Source organism: Dendrobium catenatum, unplaced genomic scaffold (assembly GCF_001605985.2).
Source record: "Dendrobium catenatum unplaced genomic scaffold, ASM160598v2 fragScaff_scaffold_85, whole genome shotgun sequence".
NCBI lineage: Eukaryota > Viridiplantae > Streptophyta > Magnoliopsida > Asparagales > Orchidaceae > Dendrobium > Dendrobium catenatum.
Window position 1 is genome coordinate 480,499 of NW_021318547.1, and position 15,816 is coordinate 496,314.

A 15,816-nucleotide genomic window follows, 5' to 3' on the forward strand; every position below is an offset into this window, starting at 1 on the left:
CAGGCTGCATATGGACGTGATGGAGGTCACCCTAAATTCAATGGTGGGATTCACTCCAAATCATACCATAAAGGTGAAGGGATAAATAACATATAGGGAGGTGGCGGTGTTGATTGATAGTGGGGCTACACATAATTTCATCTCCAACCAGGTCCTAAACCAATTAGGGGTGACATTGGTGGATATACGGTGCTACGGGGTGATGATGGGTATGGGAAATGTGGAGATGGGTAGAGGAGTATGTAGGGGAGTAGTGCTGACTATTTAGGGGATCCAGGTGAGGGAGAGATTTTTCCCATTGGAGTTGGGGAACACAGATGTCATCCTTGGGATGAAGTGGCTACAGACCTTGGGGAATACCAAGGTCAATTGGGGAGCACTGAGGATGGAGCTGGTGGCAGGGGGAAGTAGAATGGTGATTCAGGGCGATGCTGAGTTGTTTAAGGCTGGGGTATATCTTAAATCTATGATCTGAACCATACAAGAGGTGGGAGGAGGATTTTTGGTTGAGTTGCAATGCTTGGAAGGAGTCAGACTAGAGGATGAGGGAGACATTCCTACTTTAGTTCAGTCGCTCATACATATGCTCAGTGAGTTTTTTCAATCTCCCCAGGGCTTATCTCCACAGAGAGAGCTTGAGCATACCATTTACCTTGAAGGAAGGGGTGTCACCAATCAGTGTTCGGTCATACCGCTATCCCCAAAATCAAAAGAATGAGAGCGAAAGATTGATTGGGGAGATGCTAGAGGCAGGGATCATTCAACCCAGTATCAGTCCATTTTTTAGTCAAGTGTCATTGATCAAGTGTTTTAACAACAGTTTCATACATTCCACCTTGAGGATAAGGTGGCACTTTGGGAGGGGAGTATTGTTAGATCGGTCCACTGGACCAGTCCAGCCGGTCCACACGGGACCAGGCAGCGAACGAAAGCGGAGGGTTCCGCCTATTACATATCGCGCAGACCGATAGGAGCAAAAAAATGACGGTTTAGGAAGGATTTTGAAGGGAGTTTAGGTGGGAAATTGAATGTAGGGACTGTTTAGAGATTTCCTTTTGAATTGTATGCATTAAATAATTTGTTTTCCTAGGGTTAGGGCATCTTGAATTTGGCTGAAATTTGAGATCTCATCGGATTTCTTTGGGTTCTAGTGGCCTTTAGAGATTTGGGAGAGATCTATCCTCCTCTCGAATAGAGGATCAACTGTATCTTGTTATTTTCTTCCGTAGTTTGTTTTTTTGCAATAAAATTACTTTTTTTTTCTGGTTTTCATTGGAGTTTGGAAGAGTTTTCTCGTTGTTTTTTTGAAATTGATAGGACTAGTAAAAATGCACGTGCATTAAATGCACGTGGCTAAAAAATATAAAAAAATCATATTATAAATATTTTTATTATATTATCATTTTTAATGATTAAAAATATTACTAAATTATTATTGTAAATAATTATAATTACTAATTTTACTTTTTAAGTTGTTGTGGTCTACATAGATCTAAAGTTCATTTTTAGGTTGTGAACAATCTAAAAATTTGACATTCTTGCAACCCTTTATAGAATCTATTACAAAATAGAAAATGTGGTATACATATAATCAACAACAAACATATACGTTTCTTCCCCTAAGCTTCATCTACAACAACCTCAAATATACATAAACAACTTGCAGATTGTCCCATATCCATCCCTCATGCAATTTTCTTTCAATCCACTGGTCACCAGAAATTGACAGAGACTTGTAGACAGAGGGCTGTTTCAAGTGGCAAAGGCCAAAATGCAGCAAACTAAATTGAAATCTGCCAGACTGCTGAAAATTTTTAAGTCCACTATTTATGAAAAACAGGAATCAAACATCAATTTATATTGTTGACGGACACACAAATTTTTTTCTTTTAAAGAATGGATTAATTTAGAATTTCAGCTTGTGAAAAAAAGAGTAAAACACTATCAGCCAAGCATAGGACAATTAATTAAAAAATTACAGTCAAAATCCACCACAACTAAACAATAGAAGCAGCTTTTTGACTAAGATCTAAAAGTCAGTTTGTGACAAATGTAGTTTTTCTTATGAAGATTATTATAAAATTTCTATGGTGAAAATATCTTTTTTAAATACTGCTATAGAAAGCAACTTTCTAACACACCCTAAAATTATTAAAATAAGTGAAAATCTATGATAAAATAGAATCTGTGATTGCAATTTAAAAATCAAAATAGTAAGAAAATTATCCCATACGATGTCGAAGACTAAAACTTATAAAAGAAATAATATAGGTTAGGTTGCTAAAAAAACTTCAGGCAATCCTTGATATTTCATTATTATTAGAAAAAAAAGGACTCCGTAGAGCCAAAAAATTATTGTAATACTCATCACTTCATATCCAAAAGAATCTTCATTGGCTCGTTAGGGAAAACAGTAATGCTACAATCCTCAAGGAATATGTAGCAAGCGTTGGCAAAAACCAAAACACAAATTAATTGGCTTTGAGTTTAATTACAGACTAACAGGAGACTCAAATCCACATTTGCAGCTGTTTTATAAAGGAGATATAAGAAAGCGCTATAATCAAAATAAGAAAAGAAGAAGAAGAATAAAGCAATAAGAAGAGGGCCCAGATGAAAAATGAATCCATAAAATAAAACATGGAGAGAAGCATTTACGCTAAACAAATATGCGGATCAGTAAAATAAATTGAATTGAAATTCACATAAATAAATCATTAATTTATTCTCTCAAGCAAATCGATCAATATTAATTTTATGAATAATTTGTTTATATTACCATCGAGAGAAAGATATTATCGTAATCTAGTTGCAATTCACATATAATTTGTTTATATTCAATCAATCAAATAAGCACATCCATTCCAACAGTTTAAAGATTTTGTTAACATACCACAAAATTTCTTGATGCATTGTGCAACATATTTTCAATGTCATGTTAGCTAACACTTCAATAAAAGTGATCAACTGCATAAAAAAAGTGCTTGTGCTGGATCTAATAAACACCTTAGTTCAGGAGTAAATACGAAAGCTTATAAAAATTTTGAACCTACCAATTTTATTATGTACATTATTACAGATTTGTAGATACCCATAGACATTTGAAAGTGTAACAGTAAGAACTAAAGAAAAGTTTAGCTCAAGTTTGATAAGTGAAAATTGATGACCGCTAAGTCGCTAACCTAAATACTTACATTAGTTTGAGAACTTTACATACATGCTTACAGTTGAAAAGTTTTTTCCATAAATTACATTTTGAACTTTATCTTTAATTTTATCTATCCTTATGGAATTACTAAGTAGGCAGATAAATTCATATTTATCATAAGTTTCTTAAAGTAAATTGTTATTGTAAAATTCATAATATATTCATTTAATTTTTTTTTTCCATAAAGTGTGCAAGGAAATCTATAATTGACACCTCAACCCTTAGGCTATTTAACATGGTTGGCATAAGATTAAGTTAATCCAAATAATAAAACTTCAATTTTTGCGTCAAACCCAAATCTCAGTTCAATTTTGCTTAAGTTGAAGTTGGCTATAAATTATGTAAAATCATCGAATAACTACATTTGATGGGCTTAAGAGATGTAAATGTAAATGCTTAAGAGAGAATTCTTGGTATACCATAAGGAGATGAAGGAGCAAAGTTCGTTGCAATGAGAAAAAAAAAATAATAAGAATAAGTAAAATTTATGTTTATTGCATCTCGTATGCCATTTTACCAAAAGATGAGATTGAAAACATAGTGAGTAAGGCTCGATTAACACACAGCCTATCTGTAAAACATCAAGTTAGAATGACAGTAAGGCTTTCAGGTAAATCTAATAAATACATTTGTTGTATCAGAGAAAATAAACTCCAAAATACAATTTCATTCAGCATATCGAGTAAAATACTCTGTTTCAGTCATTTGATCAACATAAGCTGAAATAGTACAAAAATACAATCAGTGACCGATCTCACCCAACATAAATATAAACAATTTTGCACAAGCATGATATTGATAGTAATTACAATAAAAAAAAGATAATAAACTTGACTACAATATAAGCTGCACAAACCACCACATTAGACTAATTACAATAGCTTTATTTGCAGTGAATGTTAAAAAACAATCATTATTGATGTCAAATAATATTACAAAAGGGCAATATGAGTAGCAGCATCACAAATTAAAAGTTACCAAAATGAAATCCGATTTACCATTATCAACCGAGAACCTCCACCTTAAACATCATTGCATCACACGGGATAACAATCTTGATAAATGATAGTTTGATCATTTGGATTTACACGAGCTATACATTAAATTTTCCCCTTAATAGGAAGGTCAAAGAAGAAGAGTTGAAGCCATACTTGGGCCTTGGTGACAGTATCAATTTCGACAGACCCCTTAGCCATGTCACCGATCAAATAAATCACATTTTCCAGAACCCTAACCCATCAAGATGAAGATCTGCATCAACATAAGACACCTTTCATGTTTCGACACGTCCACCAGCAGAGGTCACAGATCCAAGCAGCTCCCTGCGATAGAAGATGGAGGAGACAGTCGAGCTATAGTCAATCACAAAAAAATGAGGATTGCGAATCTTGATTTCCAATCCCATTGCAATGTGAATCGAGACGGAGGGAAAAGGCGTAACTCTAAATTAGTATAGACGGAGCCAGAGGCAGACGACGCTGAGATCGGGGTTGGATGGCCAGAGGAGGGGGATGGTGGAGGCGAGGAGGATGGAGAAACCACCAACAATAAGAAAGGAGGAGGCGGAGAGACCTCGGAGGAAGTAGCAATGTTTGCGGCAGCGACTTTGGAGGGGGTAGACATGAAGTAAGAGGTAAGCAGGAGGGTTGTCTGTCCGTGGTCGTGACGGGAAAAAGGGGCGAAATTGCTTGGATGAAGGGGCCAGCTTAAAAATACAAGAGCTTCTAATAAAATTGGAATACGAAGCGAGGATAAGACGAATAGTTAGAGAACTTAATTGGCTCTTCACTATCATTTAACCGTGGAATACGAAGCGAATGTCAAGCGAAGGGTGATTTGGGTCGCGTATACAATACAAAACAAAAAAAAAAGTTATAATTATTAATTATTAATTAATTATAATTATAGCAACAGATTGAACGGAGTGTTTAGGTTATTGAAAATTTATGTTTGGTTGTTTTTGTAACCGTACGAGAATTTGAAGCGGAACAGCCTGCTGTGATATAGAAACACTCGATTTTTTTATAAATATTTGGATGTGAAATTAAAAGCACAGCAATGAAATAAATTAAGAATATGAAGAGGTCTAAGTGAATGAAAACAATAATGAATAATAATGGCAGTAAATAAGTGAATAAATAAATATTTTATAAGAAGTGATAAATGATGAAATTTGAAGAGTTATATATAAACGGTGTAGATTAATTTAAAATTTATAGATGAACGATCAATATTTGCTATGGTTGGAATCCCAAACTACTTTTATATAATAGTATAGATATGACATTCCAAACAAGCAAAAAATGTTTAGAAGAAAACAGAGTAATTTTATTGCATAACACAAAAGCAATATTACCTCAAAAGTAAATTTCAGTCACAAATGAAGTAGTATTAACTTTGAATCCAAAATAATATAGATCCTTTAAAGCCAAAAAGAGTAGAGATCTAGAAACAAAATGCAAAATATGAAAGATCTAAAGGAAAAATATGTGAGAATAATTTTATCAATAATATAAAATAGAGAAAATGTGATGGTTAAGATTTACAATTTTGGCTGAACAGTCGTTTGTTGAGATGTTTCGGATGGTTGATTTCATCTTCAAAAGAGTAAAAAATGTTATAAGTCTAGAAGACCAAGTGATGAGACATTTTAGAAATTGAAAATACCGAAATAATTAAAGAAATAAACCTTGGAGCCGAGTAAATGCCCGTAAGAAGAAACATTAAGGAAATTTAGGAGATTTGGAGAGAAAAATATTATCGGATCTCTTGCAGCTCTCATGGTAAAAGTAACTCTAGATGATTTAGCTGCAAAAGTACCAATGCTGATTTGAAGCTGTTATAACAGGTTGACCTGATGCTCTTCTATAAAATATTGAACATCGTCACTGATGAGAAGATTCTCAAGATAAACTCAAATATCTCCTCTTGACATTGCTTCTCGTAATATAAATTAAATTATGGAATATAAAAATATAAATAATGAATTAGATGGAGAGAAATATCCCTTATGCCATGGAACATCAAATTCTTCCATAGTTTCTTCAGCCCCTTCAAAACGCATTAAATTTAAAAAAATGCAAAAATTATGGTTTGTTTTTTTAGTACAACATCAAGAAAGAATTTAGAAGAATAAACTACAACTGAAGTTCGATCAAATACTATTTAATGAGTCATCTTACAAGTCTAAAAGGTCAAGACCCCTCAAAGATAATTAAGAAAATCATCATTATTAACTTCATAAATCTTACCACTGAATACAAAATTGTTTGCCCTTTTGATTTGACATTCAAAATTCTTATTCATGCGAAGGCTTAGCGAATTTTGATACAACAAGAGGAGAAAAATAAGAATTAAAATAATTATATCATTATGTTATAATAATTTAAAATATTTATATTATGTATATTTATAATTTTTATACTTAAATATTAATTGAGTTTTTATCGAGCTTATTCACGAGTTCTGAATTGAACACGAACTGAGCTTCTTATCGAGCTTAATGTCGAGCATGTTCACGAGCTTCAAATGATGTTGTTCGTGAACATAAATGAACCAAACATAATAGTGTTCAAGCTTGTTTATTTAAGGATCGAGTATTCAAGGTTGTTGTTTTGTTAGTTAAACGATCACAAACGAGCCTTAATTGAACCGAGCAATGAGTAGCTCATCAAACGTTTGGTTCGCTTGCAACCCTAGGGCAGAATCACAAGCAGCTTTTATATATTAGTATAAATATAAAGAATTTTGTGGTATATAAATCCCCCACTAAAATTTTTGTTATACATTTCTGCTAGTTAGTACCAAATTTCATATGTCACTAAGATGAGTTTTAGCCTGAAGTCAAACATCAAACGAGCTATTGAACACATGCTGAATTTAAACTTGAGTAGAATAATATGAAGGACAAAAGCATACACAAATAGCCACATAACTAAATTATTTCCTCAACAACAATGATTTTAGATTGAAATATCCAACAAAATCTACTTATGTCTAATTGATACCTTAGCAGGGTGTACCATAGTTGATGTTTGCAAGGCCACATACTACAAAATCGTAAAAAATCATGACCATCCATTAATGAAAATATTTTGCCATTAATGAGCAGCTAAATCAGTAGCTCTAGTTCTCTGAGTCCAGTAGAGTACGATCAAAATTAATTTCATATCTAGACATATAAGATCAAAAGAAGGTATTGTAAATGTATGTCATCCCCTAAAGGCTAAAATGAATTACAATAATATAATATGTAAATTATTTACAACATTCAAGTATGTAGTATATAAAATAAATAGTAAAAGTGAGCAATAATGTAATTCCACCATAGAAATATGAAACTCACATTTGATTTAGGATGCCAAATATATACGAAGAAAGCCAATTTAAATTTGTCATGCATAGGCAACATATAGTAAAAAAGAATACGCATATAAAATAATCCAAAATTGTTAAAACAGATCAGTAAGAAGTTAAATCAAAATGAATTTTGAGCTTCAGTTGATCTATTGAGACAACTTGAAAACATGGGCTTGAATCAAATTGCTTTCAAGTACAACCTCATCAAGAATGGTGAATTCCAATTAGTCAACTAAACTTGCTTAAACTCTGCTCAGCATAACTATACTCCTACATATGCTTATCTGAGGAGTAAAAAAACATAGTTTAGCATTATAGAGAAGTAATTTTTTATTATAATTTAATAAATATAATTAAGGATTTCTTTAAGAAAATAAATTAAGAACGCAATATCCTAATCAAAATTTTATCAAAAAGAATCTTATACTGGCTAGAAAAAATAATATTTTCATTTGAACACAATAATTTTTTTTTATCATAATATTGTAACCCAAATTTGTTTTCCATTTTCCTATGCCAGCTATTCATCATACAATAAATAACTGACTAAAATGGATATGCTTATTACAGTGAAATGAGGGCATCTCCAACTCTCTTATAAACTGTCAGTACAACAAATAAAACCCTGAGAACCAAGAAAAAGATAAAATTTTAATGTACTTTGTGTTTGTAGACACATCAAGTGAGAGAAAGAATACAAAGCACAAACACCAACCAAAATTGGCACAAAAACATGTTGTATGAGTAAAATAAACAATGGTGATATGTCAAACAGAAGTTACAGCAGGCTACAACAACCTCATCATAAACCATTCAACTCAAAATCACTTACACAGAAACTCTGGTGAGAAAGCCTCCCATCATTGTGAGCGATTTAGCATTTCCTCCCACTGTAGCAATTACTTTATGACTTCTCTAAAAACCTAAAAAAATTGAAAAAAAAAGCATTATCAGAATGAAAGGAATCAGGAAATAAGGAAAAAAAATGAATCACTTGAGCTTTGCCAAAATCACAATATCGTAGAAGCATATCATCATATTTCAATTGAAATCACAACTGACCAATGCTTAGAAAGTGAAGAAATCTGACCAAACAATACAAATATACAAAATTAAGTCCTAGAAATTCCGAACTATAAATGATCATTACAGTTTAGTAGAGCTCTTCATTTACAAAGGCGAAGGAGGAAATTTTAGGCAAAACGATGTAGAGAAGAAGCGAAGAAAGGGAAAAACAGAGGGGAAAAGGATGAAGAAGAAATGGAGAGGAGTATGAGGAAGGAAAGAAGAAGGAAGAAAAGGAATAAGGGAAGAAGAAGAAATGGGGTAGAAGTTACCTGTGCGTGAGAGAGGGCCGGCGACAGTGATCGTGCGCCTAGGGCAGTAGGTCAAAGACGAGCGGCGATGGGCTTCGGGTTGCGCAAGAAAGGGGGAGGCAGAGGCCTTTGTTCCGTCTAGGGTGTGCGAACGAGAGGGAGAAACGCGGGAGAGTGAGAGTAGCGGGAGAGTTTCCATTACCTAAGCGAGCAAAATTTTCGTTTTGGAATAGACGCGACGAAATGCCAATAGTCAACATAAAAATAATGAAGGGATAAGATTTATTCAGCGGTTTGTAAGCTACGATCAAGATCTTATGCGGGGATATTCACAAGCGACATTTTAATAGTAGTATAGATTTACTTGAAATCTTCAAGTGTTTCCTATCACATTCATATCATCAATTCATGGTTTGCCTAAAATAATGCGCAGTGCTAAAGGAAGGAGAATACACAAAATTTTATCTTTATATCTAGCTAATTTTAAGGGATTAGATACGGGTGGTTACACACAATGATCTGTTAATATCCCAGATAATATGGAAATGATGAGGATGGGGTTCGTGTTTTAGGTTGACTTTTATTAATGTTTAGCTCGATACAAAATTTAATGTGTTATTCCTATTAAAGATTTTCATGTATATCTTTTTCCTTACATATTTGTTAATACATGAAAAGTTTCATTGTTTCTAAAATTATTATAATTAGAGATGTAATCCATGCTTGGTGAGAGAGTTGATTGCACCAATCGTGCAACGGAGTTTAGTTCATTGATTGTAATATTGCACATGAATTTTTTTGTAACATGTTTTCTTGATTTTTTTAATCAATCATCATCCTTTTTTTCCCCCCAAAATTTTCATATCCTTGGTCCTCATTCCTTACTTTTATACCATTTGGCAACCTATTTCACCTTTTATATTGAGCTAATATACAAGAATTAGGATGTATGATGCTGAGCTAAAATCAATGAGAATGCAGTTGCAATGGTCCTTTTGAAAAGAACCTTTTTTTGGTGAAGAATGAAAAAAAGAAACAAGATAAAAATATACTAGTGCAATTAATTTATGCTTGTCCAAAATAAATTTTTAGGCGAGGAGAGAAGCACAAGGGCCACTTACATCCTAAGTTTTCATTAGGCATTGTAGACATTTTTGATAAAGTACTTTCAGGTTTGTAATTATACAGGTCACCTATATATATATTTAATTTTTTTGTTCTCTTATTTTTTTATTGAATGAAACGCAATCATGCAAATGCAAAATATAAATAATTTTTTGGTTTTCTAAAACTTGTCATAGTTTTTTTTTTCGTATGTCATCAACTAACTTCTTAAATATTAATAATCATATATGAGATAAAGATGCACAGGTAAGGCAATTGAAGGGGACTTGCGAGAGTGAAGTGTTTGCCTCATTTGAGCGTCAACTGCATGTGGTGGGGCCAGATTGGAGAGATGCACCTCTTCGATTTTTTTTTGTTCAGTTAGTTTGATCGCATAACTGTATTATAACGAATGGATGCATTGTTTCATGAAGCATCGACTCTGTTCATTTAAGGGTGTGTTTGGGACGGCGTTGCTACTGCTGTGCTATATAAAAAGCATTGTAATGCTCGTTTGGGCTAATCACGTCAGAAGCGGTTACAAAAATTTCTGCTTCCCCACGCTGCTTTGCGCGACCATACCCTACCTCCCACGGTCCGCTGCTTTCCGCGGTATCGAAGGTAGAAAATTACGTAAATGCCAACTTCATGCGAGAGTGCGATCATTTTCGCGATACACACGCGCTCATCTCCACGGTATTCGTCATTGTCGAGAAGCCTCTTCACTCTTTTCTTAGCGCAATACTGGCGATCAAAGTGCTTCACCTGTTTAAATGCATCAGAAATTGGGGAAATTTTCTTGTTTCAAGAAGCAGAAAGGCTGGTAACAACGATGCCCAAGTGGTGCGACAACTCTTGCCGAATTCGTCTCTGGAACTCTTGCATTCGGCCGGGAATAGAAGGCCGACGGTCGCCACCTCCGTTGGCTTCTTATCCGCCTCCTTCTCCAAGCAAGAATAGAAGGCGTCCCGAGCCTAACTATCGAAATTCGAGAAATCATGCTGGGAACTGATACCTTATAGCATGATTCCCTGCCCTTGGAGAGAACGTCCACCATTATCACCATGCGGGAGGCCGGAGCTTGAAGAGTGGCTGTTGGCTGGGAAGGCCAATGAGAATTTGATCCAGGATAGTCCTTGAGAAGGCCACGATCATTTAGTTCTTAGAACTAAAAATAAATATTTAGAAATAAAAAATAGTTATTAGATTAGAATGAGAATTTGACTCTTAATATTCAAATCATTAAGTTTTTTAAAGAATTTTATTCTCATCTAAATATATACAAGGATATCAAAGTAATTTATGCTTATAAAGCTGCAGCACAGCGGGTAAACAATTAAACTTCCCAAACAAAATATACTATTTTTTATACAGCAACTTCAGAAAGCAGCTTTCTGTACAACAACTTCACAACCTGCTTTATCGACAGCTGCAGCCGTTCCAAACGGACCCTAAGTCTCATTTCCTGAAGTTCTTCCCCTTTTTTGTTTAATATTAGTCAATAGACTTGAAATTGCATGTATCAAAACCTCAACTCAAGAAGACATTTAGGAAGGCACATCAATTCATTTACATGAAGGAGAAAGATCAGTTTAATAAAAATTGTGACCATTGTCTTGAAGTATCAAAGAGTAATCCAGAATCTACAATTTCTATGCTTACTACTAAAGACCAAAATTTGTGTGGAAGAAAAAGATTTATGCGACTTTATATTTGCTTTGAGCATGCAAGAAAGACTTTCTATCGGGATATAAGTCAATTGTTGGTGTTGATTGATGTTATCTGAAAGGGCAACAAGGTGGTCAAGTGTTAACGGCTGTAGGGCTTGATGCTAATAATAGCATATTTCATATTGCATGGGTAGTAGTTGAGACAGAAAATAGATGCAGTTGGAAATAGTTTCAGAGTTTTTTAGGCAAAGATCTACATATTTTGTAGAATCAATAACACTATACCTTCATTTCAGATAAGCAAAAAGGTTTAGAAATAACTAAATTACCTACTCAAAAGGTCCAATTTATTAAATGCCTATTCAATCTCAATCTCATTTATTAAATATTTTAATTAGAAATAACTAAATTATCCTCATACTTAACACCATCAACTTTACCATTATATAACAGGACAAAAAAGGTCCCATTTGGGGATTGGTCCCTCAAAAAAGTTGGTGACATTTTGATCCCTCACATAGAGTTGAGGGACCATTTTGATCCTTTTCTCAAAAAAGTAATCTCATACTCTCCTTTTACACTCATAAAAAAAACTCCAAAGTATTTTTTTTTGCACTGCATTTTTTTTTCAGGCAACCAAGCAGCCCCTTAATTTCTCTCTCTCTCTCTCTCTCTCTCTCTCTCTCTCTCTCTCTCTCTCTCTCTCCTTTTGTTTCATCAAAGTAGGGTTTGAAGTAGAAAAAAAATCTGAATATTTGTTGACATGTTCCCAACAACAGCTTCAAAAGTGAAGGCGTGTTAGAAATGCTTGCATTCTTTTCCGTGTAAATTCTGATAGAATTTATGTTCCTGTTAATTTGTTTTTAAAACCATCCAGAATTTTGAAAATATATTATGATAATTTTATTGAAAATTCTGGCTGCATACAATATAACTTCAGGTTTTTTTGTTTTTTCCTCAAATGTTTTCACTGATTAAGAATATATTTGATCGTTTGTTTTTGTTATCAGCAAATAAGAATGAGCTTTCAGATCCAATTACTGCATAAAGGAAAATGAGCATGTTTTGGCAGGATGATTCTAACTTTGAGGCCGATGGGGTTGAAATAGAACCATTTAATTTGCAGCAAGAGAGAGAGGAGGGATATTTTGATGACAATGGAAACTATGTTGAGTATAGACGTGAGCAGGAAATAAAGGTTATTCTCTCTTCAAATTTGTTTTCACCCATCCTTCCAAATTAGGAAATGTTTGGTTGATGTGTTCCTAATGATTGATTCAGGATGCTTGGTTGGATAGTATTTCCGCTGACTTGAGGATTGCAGAAAAGATACCAGCTAGGCAAATTCCAGAGGGAGAATATGAAGACCTTTCCTTAGAGGAGATAAGGACACTGAAGAGGAGGATCACGGACATTCTTCAACCTGGAGAAACTGTAAGTTCTGTTAATTGGAGTCTGCATATGCTATGAACCTGAACTATTACATGTTCATTTTTCATTTTGCTTGACGAAGTTATGTCCTACTCGCATGTGCACATGTATGAAAAAAAATTATTTGTTGGCCTTCATAACTATTCATATAGCAAATGCGACAACACCGGAGAAATCGACAGACATCAAAGATAGCATGCTGTCTTCAATGCCTCTTATAAAGATAATTCATTTGCAAAATGCGGTCCTTCAGGGCAATTTTACTTGCAAATAGGCAATCAGTGTAATTTTTTTAGACCCAGTGCTCTACAAATGGGGGTAGAGTCAGACAACAGCTATAATGAAATTAATATCCAAATAAAGTTAGTTGACACACAAATCATGATCTCTATCCTCTACAGGCTAAAAAAGAGTCAATAAGTTTCAAGGTAATTAATTTCAACCAATCAACAACCAGAGAGGAGAGGCTAATAAAATTGGGAGAACTTGATTGAGTTTTATTGAAAGATTTCTAAGCTTGTTTATAGGCAAAATTGCAATTGGAAGTAATTTAAAATAAGATTTTATTCTCCCTAATTTGACTCCACAATCCAAGGAAACTAATCCCCTAGTAAACTCCATAATTTTAATAACTCTACATTTAATTTAAAATTCAAACTACAAATTTATCCAAAACAAAATTTAAACTATAGCCAACCCTTGGATGACTGGCTAGATAATTCGAACTTAACTAGCTTGTATTGCTTGCCTTGCTATAATCTGAATTTTGATCCACCAGTTAAGATTTCTCACCTCTCAATTTTGAAAGCCAAGCCTCTAATCAAAGATTTACCTTCACCTATGGCACGAGGCAGTTCTCAATTTTAACCATCAATCCGTAACTCTAGATGTTATATCCTCAAGTGGTTTTCATTCTTTTAAATGATAGACTCAAGATACTTAATCTATTATATTTAGACATCACCTTATCTTCTAATAATATTGAATGATAATCATCTATGTTGCACTGACACTTCTATTCAATGAGATATGTAGAGTCTGACACATATCGGACGCGACACGCATCTGACATGCTTTCGGTATGTATCATGCACATTGAAGACGTGTCCGATTAAAAAAATAAATTGGCATTCGTGTCTTATAATATTTTATGAAAATTTTTAAAATAAATTTTTATATTTCAAATTATTTATTAAAAAATAAAAAATAAATTTTTATTTCCTCTTAACGACCCCAAATCAATAGCTCACACTCAATATCCTATTCCTCGAACATACCATTTTCATTTCTATTAAGCAAATCGCAGCTAGGGTTTCACAACATTGATGCCTGACACCGTCACAATACCAATGTTTCAAAACCCTCTGAAAATCAAAGTTTGATGCTAGCAATTTTTACCTCCACAATCACGCCCTGCGTCGCCTCGACATCTTATCTTTGATCAAGATCATCTCAACATAGACGACTTACACTGTCTTGACATCGACGACGCTCAATACCCGACTTTTTTTCAGCATTGTCATTTCCCCTCTCGATGCTTGAAACATAGCATCAACACCCAACTCTCGACATTCTAATATTGATCATTTTAAATACAAATCCTATTTAAATGATTTATTATTTCTCAATTATTCTTAATATTCAACATACTCAATTTATATGCACTATTTTTTAAGATATAAAACTTATAATAACGTGTCCGTGTCCTATATTTTTAATAATTGACATGTTCGTGTCGCTGTATCTGTGTTGCCTCGTCCGTGTTTGTGCATCATAAATAATCATAAATAATAAATTAAGGAATAGGTCTAGTTAATCTTGCTCATTTATTATGTTTTGTTTTATCGATTTATGTGATGTCAACTTATTTTTATTCTATTAATTTGATAAGAATTGAGTAAAAGCCCAAAATAATTTCCCGACTATTAGTAAATGCCCTATTTAGTTTCAGACTTTCATAAAACCTTAATTTAGTCCTCCGACTATTAAAAATTGTCTCAATTTGGTTAAGACCAAAAGTAACAGTTAAAGTTAACTATATTTATTAATTATTCACTCATGTTATTTAATTGGTTAACTTTCATTATGACTTTTGTATTTATTTTAATATGATAACTAACAAAAAATATAATCTCATATATACCATAATACTTAAAATACCCTCACATTTAACTATTGGGATTGATTTTAATTGTTACTTTTAGCTTTGGGATTAAATTGGAACATTTTTTAATACTAGTGGGACTAAATTGGGTCATCATAAAAGTCTGGGATTAAATTGGACATTTACTAATATTCGTGGAACTATTTTGGGCTTTTACTCGATAAGAATGGTATAAAACTTTGTTTTGGTGGTCTTATGGAGGTTTCTGAATTTTTCTTGCAGATTATACATGCATTAAAACGCTTAAAAGGTTCTTCAAGTGATAAGCGAGCAAAGATGTCTGAGAGTACCAAGCTCATGTTTGATCAACTTACTGAGGCTGCTATGAAGCTCATGGAGAATGGCGAGTACAGTTAAGTATGCTTCATGTAATCTACATGCAATATAGATTTTATATCCTGTTCGTTGTGATGACTAAGACATAAAAGTTTGGCAGACAATATTTCAGGGTTCCCTATAATAAAACCTTAAAATTTTAGAAAAATTAATATTGTGTTCTGTTTATTAATTTTCTTTTTGGATCCGTTCATGTTGGAATTATGGATACGAGTGTTTCTACATTGA

The 15,816-nt window shown here is 33.5% G+C and overlaps 1 protein-coding gene and 1 long non-coding RNA gene across 4 annotated transcripts in view; one reads left to right on the forward strand and one right to left on the reverse strand.

The window, feature by feature from the left end:
* The window catches only part of LOC110094230 (CD2 antigen cytoplasmic tail-binding protein 2 homolog), a 38,656-nt gene that overhangs the window by 6,638 nt on the left and 16,202 nt on the right, over positions 1-15,816 (forward strand). For all 3 annotated transcript variants that reach the window (XM_020819410.2, XM_020819411.2, XM_020819409.2), the window contains exons 3-5: positions 12,730-12,855; positions 12,939-13,091; positions 15,475-15,604. In XM_020819410.2, the coding sequence (XP_020675069.1) occupies positions 12,730-12,855; positions 12,939-13,091; positions 15,475-15,604 (409 nt within the window). The remainder of the gene's footprint in view (positions 1-12,729; positions 12,856-12,938; positions 13,092-15,474; positions 15,605-15,816) is intronic.
* Positions 8,125-9,052, reverse strand: LOC114580162. Its single transcript, XR_003701470.1, has 3 exons — positions 8,905-9,052; positions 8,400-8,490; positions 8,125-8,192 (listed from the first exon to the last, which is right to left on the reverse strand). It is a non-coding gene; the product is annotated as an uncharacterized LOC114580162 (long non-coding RNA).